The sequence below is a fragment of the Pagrus pagrus genome (genome assembly GCF_965226575.1).
Source record: "Pagrus pagrus genome assembly, chromosome: 2".
NCBI classification, from domain to species: Eukaryota; Metazoa; Chordata; class Actinopteri; order Spariformes; family Sparidae; genus Pagrus; species Pagrus pagrus.
Window position 1 is genome coordinate 6,210,620 of NC_140186.1, and position 24,201 is coordinate 6,234,820.

A 24,201-nucleotide genomic window follows, 5' to 3' on the forward strand; every position below is an offset into this window, starting at 1 on the left:
CAATACATGCAGCTTCCTCTGGAGCTACAAAAGGTTTTATGCTACTTTTTCACACATGCAACATTATTAATTCAGCAGTTTAACTAAGAGTAACAGATGAGGCAACTCGAAGAATTAGTTTAAAGTTTTATTGAGGTGTAAAAACCATTTATCATCAACAACAGAGAGTTACTTTGTGTTTATGTTCATATTAAATGATACACCGGACGAGGTGCCTTGGATGTTGGGTGCGATGATGACACTTTTGCCCTGGGCACAAACTGAGGCACCAGCAGCAGGAGTCAAACCAGAAGGAGGAGGAGGAGGTTGGTGTCCAGGAGGAGGGTTGCAGGATGCAGCTGATGATCCCCCTGGTGATGAAAGACAGAAACAAAAAGGATCATTTCCACTTGAAAACAGGGATTTTGTAGAATTATGCTGACGATGGAGGAACACCAGAGAGGAACTACAAAAGAAAGTAAAAGCAGCAATTTAAAGTCATACCATCCTTTCCGCCTGCGTACGCCCTCTTCAACTTCTCCGCAGCGTTGTTGTGGTTCATCCTCCTCAGGATCTCAGCGGCCATATTTACAGCCACGTCTTCACCGTAGCTGTCGATCATCTTGTTGACGGTGTCCGGCCGGTCTGCGTTCTCGAGCTGGCTCTTACGAATGGGCTGACATCCATCCAGCACCGGCTGAGTGAGGTGCCACCGAAACCTCTTGAACTCGTCGGCGCCCAGCTCGTCCAGAGTGTCCAAGATCAGCTGTGAAACCGCCATTTCTGCTCTATGGAAAGAGGAAAGAAAATAAGCTGAATAAGCATCTGTTTTGTTGAAACGCTGCAGAGCCACTTTTGATGCTCAGTTGAAGGTGTGGTTCACTCCTGCAGCTTTAAGTTTTCATTTATTTATTTGTTTGAGCTTATTTCCTTGTTGTGTTTGTTGGATGCTTGCTATGAATTTGCTCATGAAGAGTTGACAGTGAAGTACATTTACTCATGTGCTGTACTTTACTTGAGTATTTCCATTTTGTGATACTCTATACTTTAACTCCAATATATTTTTTGAGGCGAGGATTCTTGTTAGAAATATGTTTAATTTTGGATCCAATCCGATAAATTTGTACATACATGTAAATATACTGTATGTACAAATGTACTTTTACTTTCCCTTTGATGCTTAAATACATCCAATATCAGATACTTAATGACTTTTAGTTAAGTACTACTTGTATGGGTGACTCTCACTATCACCCAAGTAACATTTTAACATGATATCTTCTAGGTTTGATCTATCTATCTAGTTTTTTGTACTTTTGACAGCACTGATTTCAAGGATTTATGTCTTTGTTGCTTTGTTACACCATGTTTTTTTTAGTTGTACCTGAATCATTTTTGCAGACCGTGGTGTAATGTGTCAACACATTGTTAACTCAACCTTTCCTGATACTACCAGTCAGTAAAAGGCGTACATGCTAGTGTTATAACACTGTCCCTTCCCCCATGTTTCCTGTCTGTATCTCTACTTTCAACAAGGAAGCCAACAATAACCAAATAGTGCTTAAGTTGTTCTAATATGTAGCAACACATGCACATCACTGTATAACACTTTTATTCCAGCTTGGTGTGTTAGATATTTCAATATGTGACAGATCAACAGGGAAATGGTGTTTTTTTTAAAGTATTAATTTACATTTTTAAATCACAAAAGAAAACTAACTTGAATATTGTTCTGCAGGATGAAAGGGAACACGCACAACATTCAACATCCGATGATAAATGTTGAATATAATCATAAAAATCATCACTGAACAAACACATTACATCACATCTTTGATTTCACCAAGTTTCACCAAAAGTCAGGACTGTTTTCTTAAATGTCTCGGGAGATGTCTTACCGTATCAGCTCCAGAAGTGAATCTACTGAGAAAATGCAGCAGCAGCATCGTGTCTACTTTTAGTTTCTAACTTAAGACTGCTGAAAAGGAAGTTTGAAGCTGCAAAACCACGAGAATAAGTTCAACTTCGTGTTACAAACACAAGACTGACCAAAGAACTGAGTGTAATAGTTTCGCTATGAAAGCTCACGTCTCTAAGAAAGACGCAGCACGTATGCTGACCACAGTGAGACCTTGACTGTTTCTCTCTGTGCATGTTAAATCACGTTCTTCCCCAAAAAGCCCTCTCAAAAGGTCATACCAGAGTTTTTCAGTGTTAAAATTTAAACAACAGATGCATATTGCTGTAACTAATTGGAAAAAAAACTTAAGTGTTGACATCTTTTAGCTCAGCCTGCACAGCATCACAAAGCAAAGGCAACAAAACAAGAAATAATGAGACCTGTCTGCTCTTCAGTCCAAGTGCTACATGTGTCCTGAGTACACCAACATTAACATCTGCAACAGGGTTGAAAAAGCACATGATGACACTGTGTGTTTGTTGTTGTTTATTTAGAAAACTCTTCAGGCACATTTAAGGGTCAAATATTCTGTTACAATCTGCTGAGGGCACTTAAAAGTTGGATATTTGATTTGAAAATGTTTATTCTGCTCGACCTGCTGTCACCATTGTTGTGGTCATGGACATTATTAGACTTGAACATGCTCCATGAGACTTATAACCAGCATCACATGTGAGTGGAGCCCAGTCAACAAAGACTGTGACGTAAAATATTGTGAATTTATCGCGTCAACATGTCAATATACTAAACTCAGTGTTTCTATAATATGAGAAGTTATAATTTTATTCTAATGGCCGGCAGATGTTCCTTCAAATAGTGCGTCTACAGCTGGAGGACTACAGGTTAAGTTGTCTCGGTCTGGTTGTGTTTCACAAGTTTATTTATTGATGGTGATATTCCAGCCTCCAGATGTGCCACTGGTGATGTTTGGGGCGAAGATCACAGATCCCTGCTGAGCTGCCATCGCTGCAGGAGCAGCAGGAGCAGCAGGAGGTGCTACAGCTGAGGAGGAGGAGGAGGCAGGTGTAGCTGGTTTTTCCGCTGCAGATGCAAAGATACAGATGCAGAGAATTAGTATAGAGACATTTTGCTTTATCTCATAACATCCGCTGCACCTGAACTGTGAGGAACAGTAAGAAACTTTGAGAAAAACAACGATTCAGTCCTCGCCTCATACAGCACCTGCGTATCTGCGCTTTAACTCCTCTGCAGGGCCGTTGAGGTTCATCTCCTTCAGAATCTCCACAGTGACGTTCACAGCCGACTCTTCTCCGTAGCTTGCTATCATCTTACTGACAGTTTGCATTCGGGATGCTTTCTCCAGATGAGCCTGCCCAATTGGTTCGCAGCCGTCCAAGACATTCGATGAGAGGTAACACTTGAGTGTTTCGAAGTCGTCTTCGCGCAGTCCTTCCAGAGTCTGACGGAGGAGCGTTTTGACCAGCATGTCTGCTCACTGAACAGCTGGAAGAGGCAGAATAAGGTTCCAGATTAGTTTTAATTAAGAGTCAACACATCTAAAGTTAGAAAGGTTAGTAGATCACCAGTCTAGTGCCTCCTAGTGTCAAGTAAGCCGTCAAGTCTGCAGTTTTAAGCAACATCATGTGACTTTGTGACCTTAAAATAACAGTTTTAAAGTCATGTTGATGGTACAGTGTCTCGTAACAGGGTGATGGTCTCTGTCTCTGTCACTTGTTTCTGCACTATGTAACTTCAGTGAGAGGGTCGGATCACAACGTTACATACATGTTTACCTCAACATACATGTTTTAAACACAGACCATGGAGACGTGATGACTTCTGTGTGTAGTTAGCAGCTACATTACGTCTGACAAACTGTTACAGACCTGTGGTTTGAATTTACAACAGTGGTGTTGCACTCAGAAACTGTGGGGGGCGCCAAATCCCACAAAATGCCCATTTCTACATAATGCTGCTTTAAAGTTGCAATATGTTAGATTTGGCAATAGGCTGTTTTTTGTCATTCTTTCGTTACTTTTGTAACACTTTACGTGACATAATTGTAATCTTTTACTGAAATATTAGTAACGCGTTACTTTTGTCACTTTCATAAGGTGTTACTCCAACACTGCTCACAGGCTACAGTGGATCTATAGAGCATTAGTATATTACTTCTCGACATTAATAAACCCATTGATTACTTTTTAAAAGCCTCTTTTATTAGAAAGTTGTCACCGGAAGTCCTTGGAAACATGAACACACTCACACCTGAGGTGAGGACTCACACATGTTCCTCTGTATATCTGTAACACGTTAGTGAAATCTGTTCACAGCAGAAACACAAACCAACAAACGGGACTGAAAAGATCCAGAAGAAATAAACAAGATGAGTGATTTAAATCCATAAATGTGAGAACCAGCACTGGTACTGTCAGCACCAGCACCGGTACCGTCAGTAAACACATGCTGTCACATCACAGTCAGTCAGTCTGCAGGGTTTTTACTCTCCTGCTGAAACTTTGATCCGCTTCTTCATTTGATGAAGATACAGAGGAAAGCAGAGCAGCAACAGGCGGAACCACACCAGAACCGCACCAGAACCACAGAGGCCACAAAGCTGCTTTTTATCTGAGCCCTCATATATAAAGAGACTTACCGTGTCGACAGCAGCCTGCAGTTAATGTACAGAAAATGGCGGAAATAAGCGCTTTTGGTTTCAAACTGGTGCAACAGGAAGTTCACAGCTCAGCAGAAGGGGCACAGTCAGAGAAGATCAAGTGGTTTATTTTTTTTAAATGTTAACACAACCTTCTGTAAGTACTTTACTTCAGTTATGATCAGCAGCTACAGAGGCTTTTATTATTTCTCAGTTCACTTGAAAACACAAATAAAATCAGAAATAATCTTTTTAACGCCAGGAAAACTCAATGTTAGAGAAAAGGTTCAGGATTTTATATCTGATCACTGTTTGTTTCTCTTGTCCTTCATTGTGGCCCATTGACTCTCAAAACAAACAACAGGCCTAAATAACAATAATAAGAAATGGCATGTTGAGCATCAGTTCAGATTTTAAATGGATATAAAACACATTTTTTGATCGTGTATATCGCTGCATTAGCAATATCAATATAATGCACCTACTCTGTTATTGTTGACTGAACATCTTTTAGCTCAGCCTGCACAGCATCACACAGCAAAGGCAACAAAACAAGAAATAATGAGACCTGTCTGCTCTTCAGTCCAAGTGCTACATGTATCCTGAGTACACCAACATTAACATCTGCAACAGGGTTGAAAAAGCACATGATGACACTGTGTGTTTGTTGTTGTTTATTTAGAAAACTCTTCAGGCACATTTAAGGGTCAAATATTCTGTTACAATCTGCTGAGGGCACTTACAAGTTGGATATTTGATTTTAAAATGTTTATTCTGCTCGACCTGCTGTCACCATTGTTGTGGTCGTGGACATTATTAGACTTGAACATGCTCCATGAGACTTATAACCAGCATCACATGTGAGTGGAGCCCAGTCAACAAGAAACTGTGACGTAAAATATTGTGAATTTATCGCGTCAATATACTAAACTCAGTGTTTTTAAAATATGAGAAGTTATAATTTTATTATAATGGCCGGCAGATGTTCCTTCAAATAGTGCGTCTACAGCTGGAGGACTACAGGTTGAGTTGTCTCGGTCTGGTTGTGTTTCATGAGTTTATTTATTGATGGTTATGTTCAAGCCTCCAGATGTGTCACCGGTGATGTTCGGGGCGATGATCACAGATCCCTGCTGAGCTGCCATCGCTGCAGGAGCAGCAGGAGCAGCAGGAGGTGCTACAGCTGAGGAGGAGGAGGAGGAGGGTGTAGCTGATTTTTCCGCTGCAGATGCAAAGATACAGATGCAGAGAATTAGTATAGAGACATTTTGCTTTATCTCATAACATCCACTGCACCTGAACTGTGAGGAACAGTAAGAAACTTTGAGAAAAACAACGATTCAGCCCTCGCCTCATACAGCACCTGCGTATCTGCTCTTTAAATCCTCTGCAGGGCCGTTGAGGTTCATCTTCCTCAGAATCTCCACAGTGACGTTCACAGCCGACTCTTCTCCGTAGCTGTCTATCATCTTACTGATGGTTTGCACTCGGGATGCATTCTGTAGATGAGCCTTCCTAATTGGGTTGCAGCCATCCAAGATCTTCATCGAGAGGTACCACTTGAGTGTTTCCAAGTCATCGTCACGCAGCTCTTCCAGAGTCTCAAGGAGGAGCTGTGGGACCAGCATGTCTGCTCACTGAACAGCTGGAAGAAGCAGAATAAGGTCCCAGATTAGTGTCTCTGATCAGTCATAATATCTGAAGTTATAAACATTAGTAGATCATTTATAAAGGATCACCAGTCTAGTGCTTTCTAATGAAAAATAAGCCATCAAGTCTGCAGTTTTAAGCAACATCATGTGACTTTTTGACCATAACATTATGATGTTATGAGTCTTTTTGTAGTTAGCAGCTACATTACGTCTGACAAACTGTTACAGACCTGTGGTTTGTATTTACAACAGTGGTGTTGCACTCAGAAACTGTGGGGGCGCCAAATGTAAGAATTGGCCACCTTTCATATTCATACTCAAACAAATAAGGGGGGCAGCATATCGCCAGGGTAACCGCTAACTGCTGCTAACTGTAGCTGCCCCAGCTAGTTAGCTCAGTTAGCTGTGCAGCTTGCGGTTTGGACCGGGAGCTTGAGAGTGTTGGTGTTTACACCACTAGCACAGGAGCTCTGGACTGTGACTGGTCTGGTGGGGCTAGCTGGTTAGCATGCTAACCTCAGCAGATATCTCTGCAACACAATACAAAGACATCATAATGTCAGAATTGTGATTTATTCACAAATGAATAATTTTAGTTAACTTTTGCATCCGTTCAGGTAAAGTTCTTACATACTGCCCCTTTAAGTGTAAATGTATAAACTATTATGTCCTGACAGACACGAAGCTGGATGTGAACCTGAAATAATATTGTTTTAATAAAACATATAACATTAACTTATTATTGTACATTTTCATACCGTGGCATTCCTTGACAACGGTATGCAGCTCCAGCCCTATCCAAAAACCCTTGTTCCTACATTTCCCATAATGCAAGGTGATTGCATCTTTAATGAAACAATCATGGGATGACATCAGCAGGGTTGTTCTTTTCAGACTTTGGACCACAGAAGACATAAAACTGTTCTCACAAGCGGAGCAGTGACCTACTCCCCATGTCATGTGTTTAAAGAGCGGAATACCCCTTTAAAGAGTTAGTTGAAGAACACTGATTACTTTTTAAAAGCCCTTTTTAATATAAAATTGTCACCGGAAGTCCTTGAAAACATGAACGCACTCACACCTGAGGTGAGGACTCACACCTGTTCCTCTGTATATCTGTAACACGTTAGTGAAATCTGTTCACAGCAGAAACACAAACCAACAAACGGGACTGAAAAGATCCAGAAGAAATAAACAAGATGAGTGATTTAAATCCATAAATGTGAGAACCAGCACCGGTACCGTCAGTAAACACATGCTGTCACATCACAGTCGGTCCGCAGGGTTTTTACTCTCCTGCTGAAACTTTGATCCGCTTCTTCATTTGATGAAGAAACAGAGGAAGCAGAACAGCAACAGGCGGAACCACACCAGAACCACACCAGAACCGCAAAGCTGCTTTTATTCAAGACTTACCGTGTCGACAGCAGCCTGCAGGTAATGTACAGAAAATGGCGGAAATAATCACTTTCGGTTTCAAACTGGTCCAACAGGAATATTAGGAGAAGTTTACAGCTGAGTAGTGGAGGCGCAGTCAGGGAAGTCCAAGTGGTGGAAGACACTATGACGTCATTTCACCCCAAAATACATTAAAAAAAATAACAAATAAATGTTAACACAACCTTCTGTAAGTACTTTACCTCAGTTATGATCAGCAGCTACGGAGGCTTTTATTATTTCTCATTTCACTTGAAAACACAAATAAAATCAGAATAAAATGAATTTTTTCTCATGTTGAGCATCAGTTCAGATTTTAAATGGATATAAAACACATTTTTTGATCGTGTATATCGCTGCATTAGCGATATCAATATAATGCACCTCCTCTGTTATTGTTGACTGAACATCTTTTAGCTCAGCCTGCACAGCATCACACAGCAAAGGCAACAAAACAAGAAATAATGAGACCTGTCTGCTCTTCAGTCCAAGTGCTACATGTGTCCTGAGTACACCAACATTAACATCTGCAACAGGGTTGAAAAAGCACATGATGACACTGTGTGTTTGTTGTTGTTTATTTAGAAAACTCTTCAGGCACATTTAAGGGTCAAATATTCTGTTACAATCTGCTGAGGGCACTTAAAAGTTGGATATTTGATTTTAAAATGTATATTCTGCTCGACCTGCTGTCACCATTGTTGTGGTCATGGACATTATTAGACTTGAACATGCTCCATGAGACTTATAACCAGCATCACATGTGAGTGGAGCCCAGTCAACAGAAACTGTGACGTAAAATATTGTGAATTTATCGTGTCAACATGTCAATATACTAAACTCAGTGTTTTTAAAATATGAGAAGTTATAATTTTATTATAATGGCCGGCAGATGTTCCTTCAAATAGTGCGTCTACAGCTGGAGGACTACAGGTCGAGTTGTCTCGGTCTGGTTGTGTTTCATGAGTTTATTTATTGATGGTTATTAGGGCTGCAGCTATCGAATATTTTTAGAATCGAGTATTCCACCGACTATCCCATCGATTAATCAAGTAGTCTAATAAAAAATAATTTTGCATTATGAAACAACAATACCAAATAATGCATAATGAAAAATGACAGGCCTGTTAAACAGACCAAGCAATTGGCTTTTATTCCTGAAAAAAACATACAGGTATTTATTCCAACTCCAACTCTTGGCTCCAAAACTAAGCCCATTTATTACAACTTAGCCATTTAATGGATTTAAGTGTCAAATTAACCTAACACCTAAAAATGATCCCTGAGCTAAGCAGGCCACATTACGCAGGTGATAGGAATTAAACGAAGCCTCAAAGCAGAAATTCTGGTTCTGAGTCTGATTCTGAGGATGTATCTAGGTGTATTGGTGTAAATGGACCTACTGGAATTAATTTAGTTTCTTTAGTAAACACATATCTGCGCTGAGCTACCATCCCTGCAGGAGCAGCAGGAGCAGCAGGAGCAGCAGGACGTGCTACAGCTGAGGAGGAGGAGGAGGAGGAGGAGGAGGCAGGTGTAGCTGATTTTCCCGCTGCAGATGCAAAGATACAGATGCAGAGAATTAGTATAGAGACATTTTGCTTTATCTCATAACATCCGCTGCACCTGAACTGTGAGGAACAGTAAGAAACTTTGAGAAAAACAACAAGTCAGTCCTCGCCTCATACAGCACCTGCGTATCTGCGCTTTAAATCCTCTGCAGGGCCGTTGAGGTTCATCTTCCTCAGAATCTCCACAGTGACTTTCACAGCCGACTCTTCTCCGTAGCTGTCTATCATCTTACTGACAGTTTGCATTCGGGATGCTTTCTCCAGATGAGCCTGCCCAATTGGGTTGCAGCCGTCCAAGATCTTCATCGAGAGGTACCACTTGAGTGTTTCCAAGTCTTTGTCGCGCAGCTTCTCCAGAGTCTCAAGGAGGAGCTGTGGGACCAGCATGTCTGCTCACTGAACAGCTGGAAGAAGCAGAATAAGGTCCCAGATTAGTTTTAATAAAAGAAAAGGCTGCAAAAGTTGAGATTCACTGTAAAGAGTCATAATATCTGAAGTTATAAACATTAGTAGATCACCAGTGTAGTGCTTATTAATGAAAAATAAGCCATCAAGTCTGCAGTTTTAAGCAACATCATGTGACTTTTTGACCATAACATTATGATGTTATGAGTCTTTTTGTAGTTAGCAGCTACATTACCTCTGACAAACTGTTACAGACCTGTGGTTTGTATTTACAACAGTGGTGTTGCACTCAGAAACTGTGGGGGGCGCCAAATGTAAGAATTGGCCACCTTTCATATTCATACTCAAACAAATAAGGGGGGCAGCATATCGCCAGGGTAACCGCTAACTGCTGCTAACTGTAGCTGCCCCGAGCTAGTTAGCTCAGTTAGCTCCTGCTGAAACTTTGCTGAAAGCTCAATCTTCATTTGATCAAACAGAGGAAGCAGAGCAGCAACAGGCTTAACCACACCAGAACCACACCAGAACCACAGAGGCCACAAAGCTGATTACCACACCAGAACCACACCAGAACCACAAAGCTGCTTTTATTCAAGACTTACCGTGTCGACAGCAGCCTGCAGGTAATGTACACTGAATGGCGGAAATAAACGCTTTCGGTTTCAAACTGGTCCAACAGGAATATTAGGAGAAGTTTACAGCTGAGTAGTGGAGGCGCAGTCAGGGAAGTCCAAGTGGTGGAAGACACTATGACGTCATTTCACCCCAAAATACATAAAAAAAAAACAATAATTAAATGTTAACACAACCTTCTGTAAGTACTTTACCTCAGTTATGATCAGCAGCTACTGAGGCTTTTATTATTTCTCATTTCACTTGAAAACACAAATAAAATCAGAATAAAATTAATCTTTTCTCATGTTGAGCATCAGTTCAGATTTTAAATGGATATAAAACACATTTTTTGATCGTGTATATCGCTGCATTAGTAATATCAATATAATGCACCTACTCTGTTATTGTTGACTGAACATCTTTTAGCTCAGCCTGCACAGCATCACACAGCAAAGGCAACAAAACAAGAAGTAATGAGACCTGTCTGCTCTTCAGTCCAAGTGCTACATGTGTCCTGAGTACACCAACATTAACATCTGCAACAGGGTTGAAAAAGCACATGATGACACTGTGTGTTTGTTGTTGTTTATTTAGAAAACTCTTCAGGCACATTTAAGGGTCAAATATTCTGTTACAATCTGCTGAGGGCACTTAAAAGTTGGATATTTGATTTTAAAATGTTTATTCTGCTCGACCTGCTGTCACCATTGTTGTGGTCATGGACATTATTAGACTTGAACATGCTCCATGAGACTTATAACCAGCATCACATGTGAATGGAGCTCAGTCAACAAAAACTGTGACGTAAAATATTGTGAATTCATCGCGTCAACATGTCAATATACTAAACTCAGCGAGGACTACAGGTTAAGTTGTCTCGGTCTGGTTGTGTTTCATGAGTTTATTTATTGACGGTGATATTCAAGGCTCCAGATGTGCCACTTGTGATGTTCGGGGCGATGATCACAGATCCCTGCTGAGCTACAATCGCTGCAGGAGCAGCAGGAGGTGCTACAGCTGAGGAGGAGGAGGAGGAGGCAGGTGTAGCTGATTTTTCCGCTGCAGATGCAAAGATACAGATGCAGAGAATTAGTATAGAGACATTTTGCTTTATCTCATTACATCCGCTGCACTTGAACTGTGAGGAACAGTAAGAAACTTTGAGAAAAACAACGAGTCAGTCCTCGCCTCATACAGCACCTGCGTATCTGCTCTTTAACTCCTCTGCAGGGCCGTTGAAGTTCATCTTCCTCAGAATCTCCACAGTGACGTTCACAGCCGACTCTTCTCCGTAGCTGTCTATCATCCTACTGATGGTTTTCTCACGGGGTAAATCCTCCAGATGGGACGGCCCGATTGGCTCGCAGCCGTCCAAGATCTTCATCGAGAGGTACCACTTGAGTGTTTCGAAGTCGTCTTTGCGCAGTCCTTCCAGAGTCTGACGGAGGATCTGTGGGACCAGCATGTCTGCTCACTGAACAGCTGGAAGAGGCAGAATAAGGTCCCAGATTAGTTTTAGTAAAAGAGAAGGCTGCAAAATGCCCATTTCTACATAATGCTGCTTTAAAGTTACAATATGTAAGATTTAGGCTATTTTTTGTCAGTCTTTCGTTACTTTTGTTACTTTTGTACGGCGTTACTCCAACACTGCTCACAGGCTACAGTGGATCTATAGAGCATTAGTTTATTACTTCTCGACATTAATAAACCCATTGATTACTTTTTAAAAGCCCTTTTTATTAGAAAGTTGTCACCGGAAGTCCTTGAAAACATGAACACACTCACACCTGCGGTGAGGACACACACCTGTTCCTCTGTATATCTGTAACACGTTAGTGAAATCTGTTCGCAGCAGAAACACAAACCAACAAACGGGACTGAAAAGATCCAGAAGAAATAAACAAGATGAGTGATTTAAATCCATAAATGTGAGAACCAGCACCGGTACCGTCAGTAAACACAGGATGTGTTACATCACAGTCAGTCGGTCCGCAGGGTTTTTACTCTCCTGTTGAAACTTTGATCCGCTTCTTCATTTGATGAAGAAACAAAGGAAACAGAGCAGCAACAGGCGGAACCACACCAGAACCACACCAAAACCACAGAGGCCACAAAGCTGCTTTTTATCTGAGCCCTCATATATAAAGAGACTTACCGTGTCGACAGCAGCCTGCAGTTAATGTACAGAAAATGGCGGAAGTAAACACTTTCGGTTTCAAACTGGTCCAACAGGAAGTTCACAGCTCAGCAGAAGGGGCACAGTCAGAGAAGATCAAGTGGTTTATTTTTTTTAAATGTTAACACAACCTTCTGTAAGTACTTTACCTCAGTTATGATCAGCAGCTACAGATACTTTTATTATTTCTCATTTCACTTGAAAACACAAATAAATTCAGAATTAATATTTTTAACGCCAGGAAAACTCAATGTTAGAGAAAAGGTTCAGGATTTTATATCTGATCACTGTTTGTTTCTTCTGTCCTTCATTTTGGCCCATTGACTCTCAAACAAACAACAGGCCTGAATAACAATAACAACAAATGGTGTGTTGAGCATCAGTTCAGATTTTAAATGGATATAAAACACATTTTTTGATCGTGTATATCGCTGCATTAGCAATATCAATATAATGCACCTACTCTGTTATTGTTGACTGAACATCTTTTAGCTCAGCCTGCACAGCATCACACAGCAAAGGCAACAAAACAAGAAATAATGAGACCTGTCTGCTCTTCAGTCCAAGTGCTACATGTATCCTGAGTACACCAACATTAACATCTGCAACAGGGTTGAAAAAGCACATGATGACACTGTGTGTTTGTTGTTGTTTATTTAGAAAACTCTTCAGGCACATTTAAGGGTCAAATATTCTGTTACAATCTGCTGAGGGCACTTAAAAGTTGGATATTTGATTTTAAAATGTTTATTCTGCTCGACCTGCTGTCACCATTGTTGTGGTCGTGGACATTATTAGACTTGAACATGCTCCATGAGACTTATAACCAGCATCACATGTGAGTGGAGCCCAGTCAACAGAAACTGTGATGTAAAATATTGTGAATTTATCGCGTCAACATGTCAATATACTAAACTCAGTGTTTCTAAAATATGAGAAGTTATAATTTTATTATAATGGCCGGCAGATGTTCCTTCAAATAGTGCGTCTACAGCTGGAGGACTACAGGTCGAGTTGTCTCGGTCTGGTTGTGTTTCATGAGTTTATTTATTGATGGTTATGTTCAAGCCTCCAGATGTGTCACCGGTGATGTTCGGGGCGATGATCACAGATCCCTGCTGAGCTGCCATCCCTGCAGGAGCAGCAGGAGGTGCTACAGCTTAGGAGGGGGCTGAGGGCGGGGGGGAGGGGGAGGGGAGAGTTAGGGGTAGAGGTAAAAAGGGGGAGGGGAGGGGGATGGAGGGGGAGAGGAGGAGAGGTAAAAGGGGGGGGAGGGGTAAAGGGGGGGGGAGGAGGAGGAGGAGGAGGAGGTGGAGGGGGAGCGGTAAAGGTGGGGGGAGGGGGAGGGGGGAGGAAGAGGATAGGTAAAGCGGGGGGGGGAGGGGGAGGGGGAGAGGCAAAGGGGGGGGGAGGAGGAGGAGGAGGTGGAGGGGGAGGGGGAGCGGTAAAGGGGAGGGGGGACGAAGAGGAGAGGTGAAGCGGGGGGGGAGGGGGAGGGGGGAGGAAGAGGAGAGGTAAAGGAGGAGGAGGAGGGGTGGGGAGGAAGAGGAGAGGTAAAGGAGGAGGAGGAGGAGGGGGGAGGAAGAGGAGAGGTAAAGGAGGAGGAGGAGGAGGAGGAGGGGGGAGGAAGAGGAGAGGTAAAGGAGGAGGAGGAGGAGGAGGAGGAGGAGGAGGAGGGTGTAGCTGGTTTTCCCGCTGCAGATGCAAAGATACAGATGCAGAGAATTAGTATAGAGACATGTTGCTTCATCTCATAACATCCGCTGCACCTGAACTGTGAGGAACAGTAAGAAACTTTGAGAAAAACAACGAGTCAGCCCTCGCCTCATACAGTACCTGTGCATCTGCTCTTTAACTCCTCTGCGGGGCCGTTGAGGTTCATCTCCTTCAGAATCTCCACAGTGACGTTCACAGCCGACTCTTCTCCGTAGCTGTCTATCATCCTACTGACGGTTTGCATTCGTGATGCATTCTCCAGATGCGCCTGCCCAATTGGGTCGCAACCGTCCAAGATCTTCATCGAGAGGTACCACCTGAGTTTACTGAAGTTTTCTTCGCGCAGCCTTTCCAGAGTCTCAAGGAGGAGCGTTTGGACCTTCATGTCTGCTCACTGAACAGCTGGAAGAAGCAGGATAAGGTTCCAGATTAGTTTTAATAAAAGAAAAGGCTGCAAACGTTGAGATTCACTCCAAAGAGTCAACACATCTAAAGTTATAAACGTTAGTAGATCACCAGTCTAGTGCTTTCTAATGTCAAATAAGCCACCAAGATCACAGGGTCAGATCACAACGTTACATACATGTTTACTTCAACATACAAGTTTTAAACACAGACCATGGAGATGTAATGAGTTTTGTTTGTAGTTAGCAGCTACATTACGTCTGACAAACTGTTACAGACCTGTGGTTTGTATTTACAACAGTGGTGTTGCACTCAGAAACTGTGGGCGGCACCAAATGTAAGAATTGGCCACCTTCCAAATTCATCCTCAAACAAATAAGGGGGGCAGCCTATCGCCAGGGTAACCGCTAACTGCTGCTAACTGTAGCTGCCCCAGCTAGTTAGCTCAGTTAACTGTGAGGCTTGCGGTTTGGACCGGGAGCTTGAGAGTGTTGGTGTTTACACCACTAGCACAGGAGCTTTAGACTGTGACTGGTCTGGTGGGGCTAGCTGGTTAGCATGCTAACCTCAGCAGATATCTCTGCAACACAATACAAAGACATCATAATGTCAGAACTGTGATTTATTCACAAACGAATAATTTTAGTTAACTTTTGCATCCGTTCAGCTAAAGTTCTTACATACTGCCCCTTTAAGTGTAAATGTATAAACTATTATGTCCTGACAGACACGAAGCTGGATGTGAACCTGAAATAATATTGTTTTAATAAAACACTTATTATTGTACATTTTCATACCGTGGCATTCCTTGACAAAAACCCTTGTTCCTACATTTCCCGTAATGCAAGGTGATTGCATCTTTAATGAAACAATCATGGGATGACATCAGCAGGGTTGTTCTTTCAGACTTTGGACCACAGAAGACATAAAACTGTTCTCACAAGCCGAGCAGTGACCTACTCCCCATGTCATGTGTATAATCAGTGGAATACCCCTTTAAAGAGTTAGTTGAAGAACACTGATTTCCTTTTAAAAGCCCTTTTTATTATAAAGTTGTCACCGGAAGTCCTTGAAAACATGAACGCACTCACACCTGGGTGTGGACACACACCTGCGGTGAGGACACACACCTGCGGTGAGGACACACACCTGCGGTGAGGACACACACCTGAGGTGAGGACACACACCTGTTCCTCTGTATATCTGTAACACGTTAGTGAAATCGGTTCACAGCAGAAACACAAACCAACAAACGGGACTGAAAAGATCCAGAAGAAATAAACAAGATGAGTGATTTAAATCCATAAATGTGAGAACCAGCACCGGTACCGTCAGCACCAGCACCGGTACCATCAGTAAACACATGCTGTCACATCACAGTCAGTCGGTCCGCAGGGTTTTTACTCTCCTGCTGAAACTTTGATCCGCTTCTTCATTTGATGAAGAAACAGAGGAAGCAGAACAGGAACAGGTAGAACCACACCACAACCACACCAGAACCACACCAGAACCACAGAGGCCAGGCTGCTTTTTATCTGAGCCCTCGTATATAAAAAGACTCACCGTGTCGACAGCAGCCTGCAGATGATGCACACAGACTGGCAGAAATTAGTTTTTGGTTTCAAACTGGTCCAACAGGAAGTTCACAGCTCAGCAGACGGGGCCCAATCAGAGAAGTTCTGAGTTTTTCTAAAGTAATTTTAAAGTAATGTATTACGTTAAAATATTACTGTCTGCATTGAGTAATATATTACTTATTACATTTAGTTACTTTCAACAGAACAAGGAATGTGTGGTGTGTTTCAAGAATGTAAATCAAAGGATCAGGCTTCATCATGAGGCTCGTTACAGTCACACAGGGACTGAACAAAGAACTTGTAGGCTCGACTGTACTATATTTATATATTTTGTATTACTTTTGTTACTTTTGTAACGCGTATCGTGACATAATTGTAGTAACTCCCCATTTCATGTGTATAATCAGTGGAAAACCCCTTTAAAGAGTTAGTTTAAGTTCACTGATTACCTTTTAAAAGCCCTTTTTATTAGAAAAATTGTCACCGGAACCACACCAGAACCACACCAGAACCAAAGAGGCCAGGCTGCTTTTTATCTGAGCCCTCGTATATAAAAAGACTTACCGTGTCGACAGCAGCCTGCAGATGATGTACACAGACTGGCAGAAATTAGTTTTTGGTTTCAAACTGGTGCAACAGGAAGTTCACAGCTCAGCAGACGGGGCCCAATCAGAGAAGTTCTGATTTTTTCTGAAAAGGCTAAGAATAAACAATAGTCAAGAAAATATCGTCTTATATCTCATCACTGTTTTTTTTCTGTCCTTCATTTTGGTCATTTTAGCAGGAGGAGGAAGACACAAGCTCCACCTGAGCTTCCATCCTGATATAGGATCATTAAATGGAGGTTAATTGATATTCACCTGTCTATTAATTGATATCTAATTGAACAATATAGAGTAACAGATCATGGAGGTTATTTAAAAAGCCAATAAATAAAGATAATCTGCAGTGAGACTGAAACATACAAAGAATATAAAACCAATAAAACGACCTTTGAGTTGAAAATACAGGTTTTTATCAGGCAATCAGACGGAAATTTGCTTTTTTCATTTTCATGTTTCCTTTGCTTTTCTAATACGAAGCTGTTATCAACACAAATATTTGTAAAATCTTATAATAATCATTTCAATTAACACTTAATAACTGTTTATGTGACACATGTTGGCCTCCGTGTTGAAGGAACACTCAGTCTTTGGGTGTTACTGGTTATAAAAATCAAACCGTCTCACACGTCTGCACAGACACACTCGATTGTGGCCACTCGGGGGCAGTGCAACGAGCTGTAGACACAACACTGACATCACAGAGTTCATCTTTTACACATGCAGCAGACACAGCGGTGAGGAAAACATCTGTCAGTGTCAACAGCTGCAGTCACTAGTCTGCTGTTTGTAGCTGGGCAGGTTGCGTATCAAGGTTTTGTCAGAGGTTTTCACTGAAAACACCTGCCTGCTGACTCTCCACCAGCACATCAGGTGAGGAGACAATGACTGAACTTTCATTTTTGTAGAAAACATCTGGGGATGCTTGATTAACTCAACAGGAATGACAGATTTTTATTTTTTTTATCAAAGTGGTGGAAGTAACAAACAAAAGAGAAGCTGAATCTATCTGTGATAACACTTTATCTGTGCATCTACTGTTTTCTCAATAGTTAGCTACTGTGTGTAACTGCTCACACTCACACACACTCACACACAAACACAATACGCACTCATTCTTGCCCTCTGTGCTGCAGCACTTCACTGCGTTATTCTTGACCCTCCCTTCCTTCCTCTCTTGATATACCAACAGAGAACGCCCATGGTGGGTTTCAGCGGCCAAAGCAAAGGGAACTGCCTGATCATCAGCTTCAGACACACACACACACACACACACACACACACAAGCAGAACACGTACACACACAAAAAAAAGCACATACATACACACCCACACTCCCATAAAAACCTGAAGTAACTCCGTGTTTCCTCAGAAGTCTTGGGCCGTGTCTCACTGCCAGCATCACGCAGCCAGAAACTGGTGTTTGAGTGGAGGAGCATCACATCAGCAGCCAGAAACCAGAAAGTGAGGAAGGATGTGGACCTCTGGACGGCCAATCACGCTTCTGCTGGTTTGCCTGCTCGGCTCAGGTGAGTGAAATGACGGCTAATTGAAAACCCGCAGTGTGTTCGGGTGCGACGAGATGAAAACGTGATGAGAAAACAGTCAGGGCAGAGCAGCAGAGACTTATTTTGGCTTGTGATCCCTGTGATCAGCTGTGAGGGGATGTGCTTCTGAGCCCTCGTCACAGGTTGCGACTATCAGTGAGCAGCTCAGCCAGAGAGTGGTTTTACTTTTTAAAGATGTTTTCAGAGGACTAAGGAGATGAAACAGGGAAAACAGCTTAAATCAAAGCAAAGAGATGAGCTTTGTTGTTGGGTTTTAAAAACCTTTCAACTGAAAAATCTGAGAACTTCATGAAAAATATCTGGACCTCCAGGCTGGGGACCACAGGTAGATCACAAAGGGAAATACATCAAGGTGAAACTGATCTAACTAATCTCTTAAAGCCACTAAAAGATACTTTAATTTTGTTCTGATTCTGGCTGCCCCCTGTGGACACAAGATGATGATGATGAGAAGTTAACTTGGTTTGTTTTTGTGCTGCACCACCAGACTACAGAGCAGCTTCTGTCCTCGGGCTGTGAGGCTCCTCAATTAATTCTGCCATAAAAAAAATAGTTTTCATTTTTTGACAGGCGTTACAAATAATAACTCTATAGAAATAGTTAATCTCGTCACTGATGGTTTTACTCGCTTGCAGAGGTCATAAGGAGACATTGAAACTGCTTGATAAACAGTTAAAAGTTCCTTGTAATATGTTCAAGTATGATTTTGAGGTACTTATACTTTAAATTCAAAACTTTTGGGAGATAAGATAAATTAAGATAAGATAAGATAAGATAAGATAAGACGTATTAATCCTGAAGGAAATTCTTGTGCCAGAAAATGTTTAAAAAATACAGTAACATCAGAATAAAATAGAAAAAACGATAGACTAATAATAAAAAGTGTGAAAGGAGTAATTGCTGACATCAGTGCTTGAAAGAGTAGCAATCAAAATAAAATATTTATTTATTTATAATTCTTAAAATAAAAGACTATAAAACAACGACATTGAGAAGTAATTAAAGGTAATATAGCAGTGTTAAAGCAGTGTTAAAGGAACAGTTCACCCAAAAATTAAAATTCACCAGCAAGACATCATCGCAGCAAGAGGGGAAATAGATGGGGACTTATTTTAAAATGTAAAAAACAAACAGACAAACAAACAAAAAACATACAACTCGTCCGGTGAGTCTCGAGATCCCGAATTGATTTGATATATTTTGGCTTTAACAGGTGTAAATAATATCTTTTCACATCAGTTTGGGTCTCGGGATTTCCAGAAAGTTGGATTATGCTGTAAGAGCAATTTTATGTTCTTTTTTTTTAACTGTAATTTTTTAAAACAAGTCCCCGTCTACTTCAGTTGTTGAGGAGGATGTTGCTGTGATGCTGCAGAAATGTTTTGTGGACTACAAAACTTCACTTCTTGACTCTTCATCAACGTGAGAGTGAGGAGAGGATGAATTGAATTAATCTGTGAGAACACATCATCTTTAAATCTACTGCTTTCTCGATAGGTAGCTACTGTGTGTAACTGCTCACACACACACACACACACACGGTCATTCTTGTGTTTGTGTTTACATCAGCAGCACAGGAGCCTTACAATTATATGTGTCGGGGATGGCTGGTTAGCATGTATCTTTGCAAGACAATACATAGATGTTGATAATTTCAGCATTTAAGTGTTTAAGTTGGTGCTTGGATGCTTTTTATCTTCAATTCTTACATATTGCACCTTTAATTTGGATACTTTAAGAGTATTTTGCTAACAATGCTCCATTGTTACACTGTATTATTGTTACTTCTACGTCAGTAAAGGATCCGAGTGCCTCCTCCTTTACTGAAAAACAAAAATCAGTAATGACAGATTCACTTTGGCTTTTGACGATGTTCAGCTCTGTAAATGTGACTGACAGTTGTCTCATTTTGCAGACTTCCACGTGAAAAAGCATCACTATACATTTTAAAAAAGTCCACTATGCTGACACACACAAACTTGTGCGCTCCTGCGAGTGAGATCATCCGAGAGGCGGGAGAACAACCTCAGGATTCGGTGGAACAATGGTCATAGAAAAAGAGGAGCGAGCTCTTTTGACTTGGGCAGGGTGTCCTTCCTTCCTCAGAGGAACACACTGGGTGTATTCAGTGCGCTTACAAAACAATGGTTCACAATAGATCAGCTAAAAAAGAGTATTATTTCAAGAGATGGCAAAATTCAATTGACCCTCGCCTGTGTTATGTAAAGACAGGGGAGAAATGACTCATAAGTTCATGCGGCGTACAGTACAAATACAAACAAACCAAGAGACACATCATTTATTTCCTCGAATTGGATTATCACTGAGAGCAGAGCCCTTAACGTTTGTATTTTGAGATCTAATCTGTATTCACTGTTTATACTTTAGAAGAATAACAAAAGTAAAGTGTTTTATTATGAATTTCTTGTATGAAAAATAACCTTTACCTGTTCTGAAACGACTCCTCTAGTCCACAGAGAGGAGGGAGCCTTTAGGAGATTTTTATTTATACCTTTTACATGTTTCAGTGACTTACAGTATTGTGTCATTCTTCCTCTCCCACTCCCTGACCTCCTCCTGTGCCCTCAGCCACCTCATCCCCTGTTTCCATCTGCACAGCCGCTCCGCCTCTTCTGTCGCAGATTTCACCTCCCTCTCCGGCTCCAACAATCCTCCCATCTCTGCCCTCTCCTTCCCTCGGTCTCGTCAGCACCTCCGGACCGTCGGCAGGAAAGGGCAGCTGCCAACTGACGGTGTCGCCCTCCACCCTGGTGGTCAGGTATGTCAGTGATTGAAAAGGGGTTTTCTGAGCCGAATTCCTTTCCTTTCAAAATAAAAGAGAAAGCAGTGGAGGAGATGTATAAAGTGATCGAATGCATTATGTAGCATTGGGAAAAGAGTTGTAAAGTAGTGGATCATCTTTGTTCATCTCTTTCTCAGCCCCTTCTTACCAACATCCTCTACTCTGACTATTATCTGTGCTTGTTTAGCAGCTGATGCCCGCTTAAACAAGTGATGAAGAAAAAGGAGGGAAACCTTGCAGTGCAGAAAAATTTAACGAATTTAATACAAAAAGTCGAGCATATGCAAAAAAAAGGGCTCAGATGAGCAGCTGCTCTGAATGGATCCCCTCCTTTTTCTTTGTGTTTTTTCCCTCTATCTGTCTGTGTAAATTTGTGACAACTAATCATGTGTAAACTCTCCATTCACAGGTTTGGAGATCCAGTCACAGCCAACTGCTCTGTACAAGGGATGGATTATTTTGGTCTCGGCTGGGAAGTCTCAGTGGTAAGGGGAATCTGTGCTCAACTTCAAACCCCGAACACAACCCTGATTCCAGAAACAGTTGGGACGCTGTGTAACTGGCTTTTTGACATTTACCCAACTGAAAACAGTACAAAAGACGATATATTTCATGTTTTACCTCATCAGCTTCATTGGTTTTTGCAAATGTATTCTGAATTTGATGCCAGAAACGTGTTTTAAACAAGTTGGGACAAAAGACTGGAAAGTTGTGGTCCATACTGGACAGTCAGGGCCTAATGAAGCCAGCCATAAACAATATGATATACACACTTTTTTTGCAGTGCTCCCTCAAATGAGGTTATCAAACACTTGTGCTGCTCGGTGGTGGAAAACTGTGTCCCTCTGGCTCTCATCAGTTGAGGGATCTTGACCTTTCAGAGTCGTAGAAAAGTCTTGTGGCGGGATATCTTACAGTTTAACAGTGAAAAATGGGAACCAACAACTTCGTCTGCCGGTCCACAAACGGTGTCCCTGAGCTCCACGCAGCATTATAGATCCTTCAGCGTCTCATGGTGAATCTCATCCAACCCTGCACGTGCTGCTTCTGACCTTTTTGACTACTTCACTAACCATCAAGGAAATGGTTATAGTTTCCTAAGTCCTCCGGCTCTGGCTCCTTCACAAAGGGCGTATCAGTCAGCGTCAGCAGTTAATCAAGAAGGTTCATTCCACTGTCCAACAATGTCCCCAGTCCTGCCGAAAACACCCCGCGGACGACCTCGCTTTCCCATCCTGGACTTCAGGCCAAGTCAAAGTCCTTCTCCATGACACTCCCAAAACTCTTCCCACACGGACTCTCTCCAGGACGACGCCCAGACTCCGAGAAGACCAGATATTATCATCTAATATTCTTGCTTTGATTTGTGTTTTACAACTCCAGGCAAAACCTGAGATCACTATGAAACCTTTTATCGTCTGGACTGTGGACAGGATGACTAACTGGAGCCTCACGCCTGTCTGCTATGCACTATCTCAAGAGGGAGGACCGTGCCACATTAATCTCCCTGTGATAGTCTACAGTGAGTTACTAATTTTATCTTTCTGACATTTTAGAAAAACCTCCATCCTTTTCCTGTGTGGTTTACCTGTTGATGCGTTTCCACAGAACCTCCAGATAACGTGTCCATCAGCCTGGTTAATCACACCGGACCGATGTTGGAGAACCGTCGGTACACTCTGCAGTGTGCGGTCGAGGGTGTCGCTCCCGTTGAAAACCTCACCGTGACCTTCTACGGAGGACAGACGGCGCTGGGTCAACTACAGTCCAACTGCAACAGATCGAAGGAACCGGTGACTGAGATCTTCACTTTAAACTTCACCCCCAGTAAAGAAGATGATGGAGCAGAGTTCTGGTGTGAAGCCAAGCTGCAACTGGGACCTGAAGGGCCACAGCCTCCTCCAGTGGTGAAGTCGCAACACATCACTGCCACGGTGCTCTGTGAGTGACACCGCTCACATTTCTACCTGTGAGAAGTTTTATCTTCGACCTGCATCACTCTGACTTTCTCTTCTCTCCCAGTCGGCCCTCAGCTCGGCTGTCCGACAAAACTGCAGGTGAGAGAGGGGGAGATCCTGAGCTGCGAGGTGAGAGGGAACCCCCAACCGTTAGTCACCTGGTACAGAGACGGGCAGGTGGTCGCCCTGCCCACTTCCTCGAGCAGAAAGCATGCTGGGACGTACATGGTCTTGGCGAGCGGTCCTCTGGAACATAAAAACTTTACAGTGGAGGTGGAGGTCCTCGGTGGCGGTGGTACGCTTAACTCTGTAAACTATTTTAATCATGTGTTGTTTTGAAAGAGATAAGTTCTCATTACAAATGTTTGAACTTGTCTTCCTTCCTGAATGTTTGTTGTTTTAAGATCTCACATGATCAAAAGGGGGATTGGAGTAAAAATGGAAACAGAGTCAAAAGTTCAAAGTCGTCCTCTGTTAGTGGAATTAATTTGTCTCTTTCTCTTTCCAGGAACTGCGAACAGCTGTAACGGACATTTCCTGTTGGCCGTCTCAATTATTCAGATGATTAACTGGCTGTAAAACCCAACAGGATCTTTCCTGGCTGTGTGGATGAACTGTGTGAGAAGCGTCCGTCAGGGACGACTCTTTGCTTTGCTTTTGTTCAAACGGATCCGTATTTTAACTCTCCACAGAAAAGAAGCACATAAAAAGATGTCTTTTGGAGAGCCGCTGTCCAGGTACATTTTCTGAAAGTTTCCCTGACTCTCTAGCTAAAATCTCAAGAAAACCGAAAGCTGCTCTGAAAGAAATTCACCTTCGAGGTTTGTACAACATAATAATCCACAATCATACCGTCTCTTCTCGTTCCTGTATCGTCTGAACCTTTTGTCGGTCTTACAATGTCTTAAATGTGTGTGTTACATTTTCTGTTATATGAAAAGCTACCCGAGTGTGATGTCAAGTCTTTAAACATTGTGAAGCACCAGGTCCGCTTCGTCCAAGATTATGTTCTGTCTGCTGTACATTAAAGTGCTGAACAATCTCGTGTCCGTCAGCTGCGAGTTCTTGATTTAGACTTGAAGTCAAACAGTTACTGCAGTGGTTCAAATACAAACAATTGGCAAACAATGTGATTAAGTGTTGATATTGTTTTTTTTTTT

General features: G+C 42.1%; 6 protein-coding genes across 6 annotated transcripts; 1 reads left to right on the top strand and 5 right to left on the bottom strand.

Moving 5' to 3' along the window:
- Window positions 1-168: 168 nt before the first annotated feature.
- On the bottom strand, window positions 169-2,003 carry LOC311272983 (pyrin domain-containing protein 1-like; the record flags this gene model as incomplete). Its single annotated transcript, XM_084379792.1, has 3 exons — window positions 1,878-2,003; window positions 484-767; window positions 169-350 (listed from the first exon to the last, which is right to left on the bottom strand). The coding sequence occupies exons 2-3, from the start codon at window positions 758-760 to the stop codon at window positions 169-171; spliced, it is 459 nt and encodes a 152-aa protein (XP_084235918.1). The 5' UTR covers window positions 761-767; window positions 1,878-2,003.
- Window positions 2,004-2,452: 449 nt separating this feature from the next.
- Window positions 2,453-4,578, bottom strand: LOC311269341 (pyrin-like). Its single transcript, XM_084373425.1, has 3 exons — window positions 4,557-4,578; window positions 3,122-3,403; window positions 2,453-2,980 (listed from the first exon to the last, which is right to left on the bottom strand). The coding sequence occupies exons 2-3, from the start codon at window positions 3,384-3,386 to the stop codon at window positions 2,817-2,819; spliced, it is 429 nt and encodes a 142-aa protein (XP_084229551.1). The 5' UTR covers window positions 3,387-3,403; window positions 4,557-4,578; the 3' UTR covers window positions 2,453-2,816.
- Window positions 4,579-5,256: 678 nt separating this feature from the next.
- Window positions 5,257-7,720, bottom strand: LOC311266311 (pyrin-like). The gene is made up of 3 exons (XM_084368611.1): window positions 7,625-7,720; window positions 5,920-6,201; window positions 5,257-5,778 (listed from the first exon to the last, which is right to left on the bottom strand). The coding sequence occupies exons 2-3, from the start codon at window positions 6,182-6,184 to the stop codon at window positions 5,615-5,617; spliced, it is 429 nt and encodes a 142-aa protein (XP_084224737.1). The 5' UTR covers window positions 6,185-6,201; window positions 7,625-7,720; the 3' UTR covers window positions 5,257-5,614.
- Window positions 7,721-8,976: 1,256 nt separating this feature from the next.
- Window positions 8,977-10,308, bottom strand: LOC311272996 (uncharacterized protein; the record flags this gene model as incomplete). Its single annotated transcript, XM_084379819.1, has 3 exons — window positions 10,224-10,308; window positions 9,339-9,620; window positions 8,977-9,197 (listed from the first exon to the last, which is right to left on the bottom strand). Exons 2-3 carry the CDS (start codon window positions 9,601-9,603, stop codon window positions 8,977-8,979), a joined length of 486 nt encoding a protein of 161 aa, XP_084235945.1. The 5' UTR covers window positions 9,604-9,620; window positions 10,224-10,308.
- A 505-nt stretch (window positions 10,309-10,813) lies between these two features.
- On the bottom strand, window positions 10,814-12,428 carry LOC311269142 (caspase b-like). Its single transcript, XM_084373166.1, has 3 exons — window positions 12,392-12,428; window positions 11,437-11,718; window positions 10,814-11,295 (listed from the first exon to the last, which is right to left on the bottom strand). The coding sequence occupies exons 2-3, from the start codon at window positions 11,699-11,701 to the stop codon at window positions 11,138-11,140; spliced, it is 423 nt and encodes a 140-aa protein (XP_084229292.1). The 5' UTR covers window positions 11,702-11,718; window positions 12,392-12,428; the 3' UTR covers window positions 10,814-11,137.
- A 5,547-nt stretch (window positions 12,429-17,975) lies between these two features.
- On the top strand, window positions 17,976-24,083 carry LOC311270214 (intercellular adhesion molecule 1-like). The gene is made up of 7 exons (XM_084374958.1): window positions 17,976-18,241; window positions 20,870-21,059; window positions 21,493-21,568; window positions 22,467-22,605; window positions 22,692-23,024; window positions 23,106-23,336; window positions 23,550-24,083. The coding sequence occupies exons 1-7, from the start codon at window positions 18,187-18,189 to the stop codon at window positions 23,618-23,620; spliced, it is 1,095 nt and encodes a 364-aa protein (XP_084231084.1). The 5' UTR covers window positions 17,976-18,186; the 3' UTR covers window positions 23,621-24,083.
- The last annotated feature ends 118 nt before the right edge of the window (window positions 24,084-24,201 follow it).